At 39.3% G+C, this 14,523-nt stretch overlaps 1 protein-coding gene across 8 annotated transcripts in view; it reads right to left on the bottom strand.

Moving 5' to 3' along the window:
• kif1b (kinesin family member 1B) overlaps nucleotides 1–14,523 on the bottom strand; it is a 53,643-nt gene that overhangs the window by 34,106 nt on the left and 5,014 nt on the right. For all 8 annotated transcript variants that reach the window (XM_042003924.1, XM_042003916.1, XM_042003917.1 and 5 more), the window contains exons 3-9: nucleotides 3,613–3,689; nucleotides 3,312–3,491; nucleotides 2,729–2,797; nucleotides 2,216–2,394; nucleotides 1,447–1,558; nucleotides 268–345; nucleotides 108–173 (exon numbers count right to left, since the gene is read on the bottom strand). In XM_042003924.1, the coding sequence (XP_041859858.1) occupies nucleotides 108–173; nucleotides 268–345; nucleotides 1,447–1,558; nucleotides 2,216–2,394; nucleotides 2,729–2,797; nucleotides 3,312–3,491; nucleotides 3,613–3,689 (761 nt within the window). The remainder of the gene's footprint in view (nucleotides 1–107; nucleotides 174–267; nucleotides 346–1,446; nucleotides 1,559–2,215; nucleotides 2,395–2,728; nucleotides 2,798–3,311; nucleotides 3,492–3,612; nucleotides 3,690–14,523) is intronic.

The following is a 14,523-nucleotide window of genomic DNA, read 5'->3' as shown; positions in this document are numbered from 1 at the left end:
AAGAAGTCTTTAAGAAGACAGGGTCAAGTTGTTGAGGGTAAGACATGGACTGTAAAGGAGGAGAAGAAGATAAATAAAACATATGGGATCCAACACAAAATACTCACCACTTCAGCCAAGGCAGAGATAACTTTTCCTAACGTGGTGAGAGATTTGTTGATGTTTGCTCCCTCCTGCAACCATAAATAATGATTCAGTGGTCATCAAGATAATATCAGGCAATTATTTATTACCACAGTTAAGCGTTTTTAAAGATGCAAGTCTTACCTTTAGCCTGGTTCCTTTAGCTCCAGTGGAATCTGCACGTTCACTTCCTGCCAAGTCTACCAGACTGATTTTACTGACCTGAGGAGAGGGAGTGAATGCATTTGATAGATCAAGCTTATATGTGATATTAAACTGAGTTAGGGGTGGGTAGATAACTTACAAACTAATTATAAGGTTTATCTGCTTATACTATGGAAAAAATACATTTTTATGTTGTCAAAATAAAAACAGCAGCTTCTAAGCCATCACAATGAATCGAAATGGCGGCTTTTGCTAGTACTAGTCCTACAAGTTTTCTCCATCAAAAGTAGTTAGCTTGACCGTGAGCTACATTTTCAACCCTAGCCTCAGAGTTAGTGATTTTCCACACAGCTCACTGAAGTGACAAGGCTGTGAGCCATTATAATCCTTTTGTTAAATCAAATCATCAAAATATAAAAAAAACACCAAAACACAAAACACAAATCATTCTACAATTTGAGCATTCCTGTCAGATATGCAGCATGGCAGCAAAATCTGATAGAGTAGTTAGATACAATAAGCATTGTCTTTACAGTAACACTGTGGCCTTTGTGTCTCCACAGTCAGAGGAAATGGTAAAAGTCAAATCTAAAATGGCTCCCTTTACATCTCCATTCAGATCTGAATTAAGTTCTTTCAATATGTTTGCTTTACTCCAGAAATTTTCAAGACAAAATCGAGAGGCACTACACAAAAAAAACACAAATGTCCAAATCGCTAGGGGCCAAATATCACACAGACTTTTTCCTACCAACTCTGACAGAAAGCCTGCATGACGTCTAACAGAGCCAATGTGTGAACAAAGCTGGTAATTGTCTGGAGAGACAGCGTGTGTCCTGATGACGTTTCTGCCATACGATTAGCTCCAAACCAGAAGAAACACCCATGTTGAAGAAGAAATTCAGTTAACACAAGGATGCCAAAGAAAATATTTAAGTGGAAAAATAGCATCATGTCCTGCCTCCTGCACGTTCCCAGGGGTTAATTCTGCACATACACCTAATGGAGGATTTCCAGCTGTGGAACATCTGCTCCAGACTACTTCCTACTGTATGCTACGTGTGCACAAAGCAGGCTCCAGGCACTGTCCTAAAACATTGATCAGGTCCTGGAGGGTTACAAAGTGTGAATATTTCATTGTTTAAAAAGAAGGCTGACCTTTTCTGTGGAGAGGTCTGTCTCACTGTCATGTTTCTTTTGCGTGAAGACGATGGTGAAAACTGCATGGGACCTGCTGCTGGTCTCGTTCATGTTGGTGGCAGCCACAGTTCTGGAGGTTGGCAGAATACAAAGCAATATTAATTCTTAACATTTTTTGAGCACCTTTATCATTCCTTTCTATTAAATTAGCCACTCCAATTCATGCTGAATACTTGGTTTTGGCCATTATAAGAACTATCATCTCTGGGTTTTACACCTATTACGGTGAATTTAGTCCGAGGGATTACTTTGTGCAGCGGATGTGGATAACACTGTTAGGACACCAAACAGAAATGCACAAGGCGCACACAGAAGGATGACCACAGGGGAGTTACGGGCTTTACACGCCACGTTCTAGAAATAAGCCCCCTGAGTCAGCAAAGAAAGCTTAAAGCAGAGTTCACTCCTCCCCACAAGAGCTCCCATGACACACACATATTACATCCACTTAACAGTATACACTCATTCCATTGAAATATAATTATTAAATGACATTTCTTTTAAATAGAATCTTCCAGTTCTAGCTTGATTGTATGTTTATGTTTTGTATGTATTCAAGGTAATGGATACCAATATGGCGAAGCATCCGAGATCCTAAACTATTCATTTTATCACAACTGATGACCCAGAACATACATCCTAATCTCTTATCACACAAATCATTAAGGATGTGGGTTACACATCGTCTCATCCCAAGATCTCAGCATGATCCCTGCGCTTAGCTCACCTGGCCTTGTTGCCTGCATCCATTAAGTCAGCGATGTCTGTGTAGGAAGTGACAGCTAGCTTAGACAGATCCTCTACGTAAGGACCCAGCAGCGGATGCTCTCGCACTCGCAGGTTGCCTTTGTTCTTGGGATTGAGCAAATCTCGTACTCGCTCACAGTAGATCTCCATGTAACTAACCTAAAAAGAGTTTCCAAAGCAACAGTATCAGTTCAGGTGCCCCAGAACAGCATCGTCTTCTAGTTAGAAAAAAAAATTAAATATATCAAAAAAGTATCATGTGGATACATTAAAGTAAGTTCTGTGACATTCTAACATCATAACACCAAGTCCACAATGAAATTATTCTGTGTTCTGAGACTAATGTGCAGAAAAATCCCAGCATCTTGGAGCCAATATGTGTTGGATGTCTGACTATTAACAAATACACTGTTAAAAGGCAAGCTTCATTAAAAAAGCAGGAGGCAGGGTATAACAGCTGGGATTACAGACTCGAAAGCTTGCCAGAACTTACCTCTACTGAGTAGGAGAGCTCCTCTTTGTTGCTGTCTTCATTGATTTTCTCAAATAGATCTTCACAGAGCTGAGAGGCAGAAAAGAGGATTTTTAGTTTGAATTAACTGCATGTGGAGCGATAGAGGTGATGTTAAGTACGAAACAGACAAAGTGGAACAAAAACACAGAAAAACAAAAATGATTTATTTGCAAATTTAGCAAGTTGGGTGGCGACTACAAGGGAGAGCAAGTAAGAAATGAACTGAACTAGATGAAATTACACAAAGGTTACTAAGCAGGGAAAATCTGCAGAGCCATGTAGATGCATCATTAATACAAACATTAAAATTACTTTTCTTGAACCAAGTTGAAGCCTCAAGATATTAAGAGGCCGATCAATATGTTTTAAACACAAAAGAATGAGAGACAGACCAGTTTAAGCTGGCCAAGTATTAACGAAAATGACAAAGACACTGGGTTATGGAGTACTAATGAACAATTGATAATCCAAGTAAATAGGAAAAATTACCACAAGGTAAGATGGTGCATGAGAAAAATAGTTTAAGTTTTTCTATAAATTCTAAAAGATATATTATACAAACCATGGGAATGATTCCTTCCTGTCCCTCCTCCTGCTTGCCCATCATAGTATAAGATTTGCCAGCTCCAGTCTGGCCATAAGCAAAGATGCAGACATTATAACCTTCAAAAGCATGCGCCAGCATTTCCTTGCCGATGTCATTGTACACCTGATTCTGTGAGGCAAAGCATGGGTCTTCTGGCTGTAAAGCAAGAAACGGGTCATTTAAAATGTGTACAAGAACAAACTTAAACAAGACATAAAGCATCACATTAAGATTGCTTGGCTCAGTATACTGGAACAAAGAAAATTTTAAAACTCACTGTGGTGTGCGACCAGTAGGAATAATCAAAACTGAAGGTTTTTGCTGGTTCCTTTGGGGCTTTGGGGTTGAGGATAGCTGTGGAGGAGGAGTAAAACCAGTAATGTGGTTAGAAACATCTGGTTTGAATATGAATAAGAGTTAATAACTCCTTTTTTGTTCTGACAGAATCATTTTAAAGCTGCCTTGAGCATAAGATAGGTAATTATCCAAATAGTAAACTAAAAAACTTAATTATGTCTCTTCTAACACAAGCTAAATATTTACCAAAAGTAGTATCAATGCCACCAATTTAATCATGTCAGAATTTTTTTTTTCTTTCAAATGTTTTCCAAATCTTTTGACCGTCAGTAGGAAAGGCTGCACCTGGCATTAAGTTCTCGGTGAAATAGATAATTTTCACTTCCAGCTTCAGTCAACAGTTATGGCAACATGGTATCAGGTATCAACATTTTATTTAACAGATAACTTTTAGCTCTGCTGAGAATAAAGTTAACCATGCTGCTTAAGGCAAGAAGAAAAAGGTCTTGTGTGAGCTACTCTATGTACATGCAAAAAAAAAGGCATTATACTGTTGTCTTTAATCTTTAAAAGCCAATGATAAACACTGCCATGAATCCCATTAATGATTTTCTTCTCTTGCAATTGAAAAAGTTATTATTTCTTATTTCAAACCACATTTTAAATATTTGATAGCTCACATGATTATTATGCTAGGTTTGCAGCAGTGGTTTCCTTACTATCCAGTTCCTCAATCAGAGGACTGGCAGGGATATATATGGAACTGAAAGTCACATGAATCAGTGACACGTTAAGACATCTGCTTTCTTTTTCTCTTGTTAAAGAGTCACACAAGTTTTACCTTTGTAAAATGCAATCTTTAATCACCAGGTTAACTTTTATTATACAAGCTTATAGCACCTCATAGAGTTTGATTAATAACACAGACTACTTCTGCTGCAACATTTCACCTGTTGTACAGCATCTGCTGACAGTGTGTTTTTACACAACACAGCCACTGCCTGTGACCACACACATTTCTTAATGAGAAAGAATCTGCTACCATGCCTGGTATGTCGTCCCCCTCAACCCTGCAGGTTGGTGCCCGTGGGACGAGTACAGAACAGGAAATATGACGGGGGAGAGCATGATGCTAATTTATTGCAAAATATTTGAGTCATACTCCAGCTGTCCCTCACACCTCTTTATTAGACAAATTGTACTTTGATAAATTAAAGGTGTTTTGGTTTGTGGTTAAAAGTAAAGTTTGCTCAGTCTGGGTGGACCAACCTCCACTGTCACAGCTGAGGAGGAAGGGGAAGAGGAAGGAGTGAGAAAGAGGCTAAAAATTACAATAACATGTGAGGTTGATAGCTTAGCAACAATCCAAACAGATTTAACAAAGCAAACCCAAGGCTTAGTGAGAGAGAGAGGGAAAAAAAGAAGAGTACATCGAACGTAAACAAAACATTCTGTGTATGCTGAGTATTTTCACCCTTTCTACACTACCACGTCTACACTACCAAACACAAAGAAGTAATTAGCGTTTTCTTATGCAGATTCTGCGCTTCGTTAATGGGCAAATTAAAGCCAAGTCCTGCTCCTTGACTTGAGGGTGTCTGAGAGCCTTTTGCATCAAGATGTTGCCTGTAGAGTGCCTCATGTGCTGAGAGGATTTCAGCGCACTTATCAATAATGCAGGAGAAGTGGAGAGACAGGGATTGCATATCGCCCTCCATGGGTCACATCATGCTGACAGAAAAGCACAGCATGTCCTCAGAAACCAGCACAGTAACTGCTTCATGCTAAATATGTGATGATTATAGCAACTGTTATTGCACTGAAACACCCTAGTACAGGTAAAAAAAAAAAAAAAAAAAAAGATGAATAAATAATAATGTGTGCTTGTACAGTCTTGAATCTTCAGGTTAAGGTGCACAGAAGCAGCTTCCATATTGGGCACTGGAAGAGGATATAGCCAGACAGGTGGCTAAATAAAGCCCATTTTCACCCCTGACCTGCTTCCAAAGGGAAATTAGAGACAGGGCACGAAGAAATGAAGGGAGGTTTAGGTTACCGGTGCCCTTATTCCCCTTTCCTGGAACAATCTACAGTAGATATTAATGAGGAGGCAACTCTGATTCACAGTGTCAGGGACCACGCAGCAGACAAAACACTAAGATGGTGAGACAGTGTCACATGTGGGGCACCTGGACAGTGAAAGGCTCATTTCAAGCCAGCAAGCAGACTGATGGTGACAAAATAGCCTTAAAAGGGAATCACGGATGTGGTCTAACAAGACAAAGAATGATGTGAGCTTTCTGACATCTGAGTCTGACAAGTTCCCAGTTCATTTTGGGACTCTTATTTGATTATATGCTGTAAAAAGGTTTAAAACGTGGCAGGAACTAGGGCACTTCTCAGCTAAAAAAGGTGAATCATGCTCATGTGACGTGAACATTTCATTCACATGCCCACTCAATAGATAGATCTTGTCAGGGCATCAGAAGAGTCGTGAACCGAAGCAAGAAGAGGGACGCAACTACTACACAAATGGATCTGTGAAGTTTGTGCCCTTTTATGGAAAAGACGTTAATGGTGACACCTCAGTGTATATACCAGCTACATCCCAAAGACAGCTACCCTTATATTTTACTTAAGAGCCACTGAATTGCTTGAACCTATAGATCACACTCAATGAATCCCTATGCATTCCACTTCTAGTAAATATTCCACCCAGAGTCTCACCCTGCACTTGAAATGGAAGACATTCTGCTGTCTCATAAACAACGTCATCAATTTGTCTGTCTCAACCATGGCAACAGGTATAGGACCAGACTCTGGTTGCCATAACAACTTTAACTTGGCACAGAAGGGGAGGATGCAGCACACTGCGTTCTCTTTTCTCCACCGTCAAGCATTCCTTATCACTGCTCTCTACAAATGACTTATTTACTTTAAAATACAGGCTGACAGACAATTAGTCATTAATCAAATACTGATTTAAAGCCCTGCATGGTTTAATGTAGAAGGTTAAGTCTGCAAAGCTTTGGAATTTGTAACTAAGACATTAAGTCACTCATCATATCAGACCCCAGATTCAATAAAACTACTTTGACTACATGAAGCCTTTCACAAAATTTATGAATGGAAAATATAAGAAAATAAATATGAAACAGAGAATATATCATTTAAACACAAAATTATCAATCACACAAAAGGGATGCAGGCACAAGGACAGACACTGAGTCATCATCAGACCATCACACAACACAAAATATCCATTAAACGCCCAAATACAAAGGAAGGTTACAAAGAAGGAAAGATTTCATTTACGCATGTATGTAAGACATGCCACACTGTGACAGTGAGGCAACTTAAATATTCAGTTTTCTATAATGTGGCTGTCTTATATTTTTAGGTCATGTTGTAAAGAATATAAGACTGGCACCACTCTACAGGAGTTCTTCGTTTCAAAGCAAGGTGGGTAGCAGTTAACTAACCACATCCTGCCATCAAACTAACATCACTAAGCTGGTTGTAGCTGGCAGACATTTTCTGCTACTGTGTTCAACATGGGGTCTATAATCCGACCAGGAAAGCGAAAACACCCTTCCTTAATTAGGTTATTAGGAGGTCTCGGAGCACCAGATGGGACTAAAAGCTAGCCCCTTTCACTTGACACAAGCAGAGTCTAAAATGGATGAACCCATCAGCCTATCTCTTCCAGTAACCATCGACAGACCAGCAAGCTGTTCGCTCAAGCTAATCAATGCTTATTTAGGTTCACAAGAGGATAATGGCACCAAATAAATATTTAAACTTTTAAGGGAAACCAAATAGATGGGCTGGTGAAGGAACACAAGCATTCAGAGAAACTGACATGCTTCTTTCAGCAAATCTTTGCAATGGGAGCTAAATGCAGTATAACAATGACAATAAGACCACATAGAAAAAATCAGAATAAAACGACATACAATGTTCTTCTTTTTCTAGAAGCAGTAGTTAGAAAAACCATTTCTGTTCCAAGTTAATGATTGTGACACAAGATACAAAATTTTCTTAATATCTGATTGTTAAATATTGCTTGATACGTGAATTTGAGCATGTCACAGCATTTTAATTTATGTAGATCAAATTCACAACTGGCTGCCTTGAGCAGATATGGAGCTTTAATTCAATTTAACAATAGTTCAGAGTAATCTTCTCTCCATGCTAATAAACATCAGTCTGAATGGAAAGAAGATTCACATTGAATTTTGATAATATTCAAATTTTTCTTTCCACCCTTTTCTTGTCCTTTTTATATTTCCTATGCCATTGTATGTGACACACACTGCATAGGGGGTAACAGAGTGATTAACTGATTAGATCATTATTTGACATTTTGAGATAATCAACATCATTTTGTTGTATTACAGGCTTACTCATGTTTGTCATGCCAATCACATAAACACAGTCTCATGCCAGTCCATTCCTACAGCAAAGCAGCTACTGACTTGAGCCTAAGGTGTGAGCTGTGCCACAGTAACACAAAAATGGTTCAGTCTTAAACAGGAAGCATAAAGACTAGATGGTGTGCAAGCTGGGGTTCCTACAGAAATGGTCTGCGTGTCCATTGCAGTGTTTTTGGCAGTGTGTGTGTGATGGTTTGGTTACCAGGGCTGCAGCACAGGTGACAGAGTTATCACTAGATGCAGCTCAAGTCTGAGGTCTAAAAGTAGAGTCTGAGCACTGCTGCACACATTTGACAAACAGCTGAGCTTGTTGCAACCACAACACAGGATGTACAGCATCTCCAAAACAAAAAATGATGCGGGTTCTCAGCTGGCCCACTAATGGCAGAGCACTTTCATGTCTGGTGAGAAAGATGTCATGTGGCAATATCCGCAGAGCAAGTCAATATTCCACTGAGTTCTTCTGCCAAAATGCTTTCAGACAAGCAGAGAAGTTAAGAGTTTTCAGGGGATATGAGCCATCCAAATAGAGCTATACCACAAACATCAGCTTAACTTTCTTATTAATTCACACACCAAGCACACAATTTCTTTCCTATTAACCTTCAATCAGAGGTATTAGTGAAACTCTAAAGTTAGGTACAAAGTTTCAGATTGGAAAACCTCCCTCTCTACTAAGAAGGCTGATCATGTCAGTTTTTTCTTCCTACTGGAGGAAAGGAAAAGGGGGGGAAAAATCACAGGAAGACACCAGAACAAAGCACTGAATGTGGGGTACTGCAGCTGACAACAGAGACTGCACAAAACATTAGGTAATCTGTTATGACAAGGCTTTATGTGCCCAGTCCCCTCTATAACAATGACCCTTTTTACACTGCCTCAACCCCCCTCTTCTTTATAGAGAGAAAAGACAGCCACACTCAGAAAAAATAAACTTTTCATGTTTTTGTTGGAATGTGACTGAGGTTAGTAAAATATAACTGTAAAATAAAAACAATGGGACTACACTCAAATAAAAGATATATATTTTATTATTTTACCTACCTAAAATGTGTTCATCCCAGCCACAGATTATTTTTTAAATATCCCGTAGGGTGTGTTGACATGCAATGCACTAAAAAGCTCATGGTTACTTGCAGCAATCACATTTAATTCCTTTGTCTACCAAATTTAGGAGGATTTTGTAAGGCTATTTTTGGTGACAGTACGACAAAAAGACAAGCAATGTATTAAGGAAGGTCTGTTTTTTCCTCTTAGGATGTGCACATAATGAATAACAAGGTTCCCCTTGAGGCCTTGCCCCTAATTCCTGCAAAATGACAATAAGGGGATTTCAAATTATTGTCTTAAAGCACAAATAAATGCACAAATTTAGCTTTCTTTCATAATAACAAATCAATTAGATTTTCTCTGAATGGTTATATTAAGCATTTATGGAAAAAAAAAGGTGCTTGATTCATTCCATATAAATCAACTGAGGTGGAATTGCTTGTTAAGCTAGAAAGCAGTAACAGAGGTCACAGTCTTCGTCTATATGCCAGCTGTTCCAGCTCTGCTCTACTGTCTATTTATACAGCAGCAGATGGCACTTAGTGCTTTGCATGCCGACAGACTGTCAGTGACAGGAAGGAATGGACAGATTTCAGCCGCCCAATCTTTCCGCTGGACTCCAAGCCAAACCATACATTGCTCCCAGCTCACAGGCACTGATACCCAACCTGGACTGTAAGTGCCTTTGATATTAGCAGCCTCGAACTGACTGTTACAAAGTACAGCATAACTGCTAAAGAGAGGCTTCTAGAAGCCACCAAACAGAGAAAACATGCAAAGCCAGCAGGACTCCATTCAGAAGCTAAACAAACACAGAGATACAACAAAGAGGGATGCCAGACAGCCTCTCAGGTGATGACATGAGGGGTTAAACCCACAAGGGACAAAGCACTACCACCATATAAGAGCTGAAATAGCAGTATAATTATAAATAATAATCTATAAATCTTACAAACTGAATTCCTTGTGTTTCCATCTAAATTTTAAACACATCCCCTAGGCTTTTATTTGTTGCCCATTAACATTATCAAAATGTAGCAGGTTCCTGAGCTCAGCAAGATAATACACTTCACATGGTTTAGGCCCATGGAGTGCATTTTTCTCTTTGCAGGTGCTGCCTTCAAAAGGTCAGAGATCTATCCCAACACATCCTGGTTAATGAAAAGCTGCAGCAACAGCATCTTTTATATGTGCGGTATATTCTCTTTCAAAAATAGCACTTAATGTATTGAGAGCTGAATACTGCCTGTGCATGTCCTGTTAAAATCAGTGTTAAGGAAGTGGGTCTGCCCATGCTGCAAGGAGAAACAAAAAGACTAAATACAAAGCAATTCTTCTATAGCTGCTCTTCTAGAAATGTTTTATTATTGTAAAGTGATTAAAAAAATTTGCTCAAATTTAGTTTTTTTTTTACATTGCTATTAATAGTGATTATCATAGCAAGCATTAGCAGAAATCATGAGAAATTCTGATTACAACTCAAGGAATTCATGATTTTAAAAAGGCTTTCCAAACATCTGCCATGGCTGACTCTAATTAATTATATTTCAAATGTCCCATTTGTCTGAAAACAGCAGCAAATTATCAAATCATCCAAATAAAAACGACTGAGTGGGAACAACAGTGTAAACCAGGCTGTGTAGACGGGGCAAAAAAACAGAGCCCCTTGCATTCACTGCACACAACAGGCACCCATTTTACAGAGCAGTGACCTGGATTTCCTCAACTAGCCTCCCTCCACTCAGCAACTAAAGTCTCACTTTAAGTGCTTTCTGCTTTATGTAATCATGGCATGAACACAAAGCTGACACATGAATCTGCCAAAATCACACATCTTTTTATTTGATTGTCATCACTTGTTTAAAATGTGAAAGAAAAAAAAAAAATCAGGGAAAGCACCAACAGATGCCTCAAGTTTGTTTCAGACACCTAGCACCTTTCATCCACAGTTATCGGAGTGTGATACTCACTCTGTGTGTGTGTGCATGTGAAGGTATTTAAGTGTGTGAGTATGCGCTACTGATCTTAATTAGCTGTACAGTATTTAAAGGGCAGCATGAGATAGCTCAGTTTTGAAGCCGCTGAGGATTTTAGTAGCCAGCCTGATTAGGGATCAGTTCTTGTGGCTTATTGAGGCTTTCTAACACTATACTGCCAACCCCCCCCCCCCCCCCCCCCCCCCCCCTTTTTTTTTTCTTTTTTGAATAATACAACATGAGCATGATGCCCACAAACAAGCCTCCCGTGCCTTGACTGCAAAGCTTTAGAGTTTGCGTCTGAATGCAGCCCTTAGACTGTGGGAGGAAATCAAACAATACAGTCTGGAAAGGGAGCGGTGTCAGAGAGGGCACAAAAACTTCACGCTCTTGAATGTGGGAAAGTCCAGCCATTTCAGCCAACTTAGGCAGTGAACCAGGAGTATGTAAGAGGACCGAGCCAGGAGTGTGATAACATGAAAACAAGCATGCCATTATCTGTTTTTCAGCCCCTTCTTTCATCATCAAGTCAGGGTCAAATGGATGTGGGCTGCTGTGAGCACAACTTCAAGACAAATGAAAAATCTGCTGGTAGGGTGCAGGGGAGGGTGACTGGAATTTAAGCGACAGCACAAGGGCATTATGCTCTGCTAGAAATTCATTAGTATATAATTCTATATCCAGCCACCTAGGCCTTCGTGTAATATGCATTAGCAAGTCAGATTTAAATGAGCTGCACAGGATCAAGCATTATGCTGCTTCCATTTAAAGTGCCATGTGTATACAGTACTGAGTCAAAGCTTCCATGTTTACATTCTTATCCATCACACAATGCCATCAGTGAGACGAACAAGTCCAAACATACATCCAGAGTCATGAAGGGCCATCTTCAGTGATAATAAGTAATGATATGTCGTCCCCACGCAGCTCTAATCAACATCCCTGAGTCAGGCTGAGGACTCTAACATGAATGAAACAACCTAAACCCGCAGAACACGGAGACAAGTTCTCTCACGTTCTGTTAACGACCACTTTGTGTTTTAAACGATGAAAGCAGGACATTATTTTGTCTGTCGGCAGAGACAAGTTCTAAATAATTACAGCACATAGTGATGGATGCAAATGTAACAGCTGTGCCTTCGCTTCAGCTTCAGCTAATCTACATCAACTGAATAAAATCAGCCTCCATCAGAATGACAAAAATCTCATTTCAGCTGTGAGACTATGTGATGCTCCTCACGCTGTCCTACACGTGAATAGTGCTCGTGCACAACTTTCACTGTCTCTGCCTACGCGGCTGCGTTTCCACCCATCCCCCTCTCGAATCAGCTTCTCCAATATCCCACATTTTCTACAAAAAGGCACACTCAGTTTTTATTGAGCTCATTCATAGGCTCTAACCAAAAGTGAGCTAAAAACCATTAATGAAGTGAATAAACATTAGATAAGATGATGGATTAAATTAAAATAAGAGTTAGGATGATACAGAATCACTGCTCTGCATCTAAAGTAACTAAACCATAGCTCTGACTGAAGGTGAGAACAATATGACAAACAAAATCTCATGAGAAAAAGACGCATCGGTTTTCCAGATGAACCCTTTTTTTCTTTTTTTATGGTTATAGTACATTTAGACATTTGGAGGTGATTTTCAAGCCATCATGTTATAATAGTAACATATTTATCCCTTTTAGAGCTTGAGTTTTTCCTCTTTCTTTCATCTTCTATGCAAAAACAAGCTTTTTAATCAATTGTTTCAGCTAAACAAGCTAACCTAAAATAAAAATTAATAAAAGTTTAAATGATATAGGTTATTTTTTAAATAAATTATTGGCTCACTATGAACTAAACAGTTAAAAAACATAGAATAAAAAGATGAAGAGTTAAGGTATATTATATTTATTCAAACAACTGCAAGTACTTTGATTAGCTACCAAGCTATCACGAGAAGACAATAATCAGTGCAACATCAAGTACTGTACAATCCAGCATCCCGGATAAGTGCCGCCATGTTGTTTATTTCAAGAATGAAAAATAATTCTGTGCCAATGGGAATATTTCAGTTTGTACAAACCACTATCTTTGTTTTATTTGAAAGGTCAATACACATAATACAGGACAAATTTTCAGAGGTTTACCAAAAAAAAAGGACCGTACACCTTGAACACAGACACATATTTAGAGAAGACTCGAATAATTGAAAACTATGATCTTGTTGTCAGAAACCCATACAAAATCAGGCCTTTTCATTCAGATTTAATACTGTGGCAAAAAGGTTAACAAGTAATCCAAAAATAAATTTTCTGTCTTATCTAACGTCCAAGATTAAAATTCTTGCCGAACCTTAGCATCAGATGTCCACTTCCAGCACAGAAACAAAAAAACCTACATCAGGACAGCAACACAGGGCAGAGCGCTCTGAGGCAAAACACTGTACATGAAAGTACACAAAAGAAGAAAGGCTTTTATTCATTCAGGAAAGACATTTTTGAAACAGAACACTGTAGCTATGTCTTGGCCTATCCAGCACAGAGGGCAACTGCATAACATATGAACGAAACAAATGCATGAGACAAATGTTCCTCATGCAGTTATGACATACCAGCACAGATCTAATGGTTTGTATATAGTATGCTATGGACGTCACAGTTTGGTTCATTCTCAATGAAGCATAAGCTAAAATAAAATATTCTTATTATTTGTAAAAAAGAGTAAACATGACGTGTCTCTTTGGCCGTCATCCTTACTGTGTAAGTTAAAGCAGTCACATGCAAACATAATGGAGAAAAAGTTAAAGAAAACAAACAGTGCAAATGCCCGTAATGCTCCATTAGGCGCAACATATTGATCGTTAAAGCAGAAAGTGCAATCTGAGCTTTAGAACTGCAAAAACAAGCAGATGTTTACTGGGTTCTGGCTATGCAGAACAGTCAAAAAGGCACCCACCTATCAGTCCAGCTTTTAATGCTCACCGTAACAAACTGTCCAAACAGTTACACTAATTCTGTCACTTTCTATTACAAAGCCGTCTCAGGTAGATGTAGTGAACACGGAGTGAACACCATAACATGTAGTTGTGCCTTTTGCCTGACAAGTCTCATGAAACAGCAAAATGGACACAGACATCTGCCTGTCCTCCCTCCTCATTAGGAGGTCAGTCTGGGATGTGGGAGCCTGATCTGCGAGTAATGCATGTGTCGCTCCAAAATATGAGCTGGAGCTGATAAGGGATGCATCATCCCAGCAGGGTATATGTGTATACACCCACAAGGGTTAGAGGGATTAGTAGCAGGGCGTGGCGACCTGAAGCAAGCTGGAGGATTATTGGTCCTAATCAGGTCAGTCGGACCCATCTACACATGGTTCAGCAAAGGGATGACCACCCTCACACAAACCAATGTTCCCCACTTGTCCCACAAGTATGCTCCA

This window comes from Melanotaenia boesemani, chromosome 13 (genome assembly GCF_017639745.1).
Source record: "Melanotaenia boesemani isolate fMelBoe1 chromosome 13, fMelBoe1.pri, whole genome shotgun sequence".
Lineage (NCBI taxonomy): Eukaryota > Metazoa > Chordata > Actinopteri > Atheriniformes > Melanotaeniidae > Melanotaenia > Melanotaenia boesemani.
This window is presented reverse-complemented; position numbering and strand designations above follow the sequence as displayed.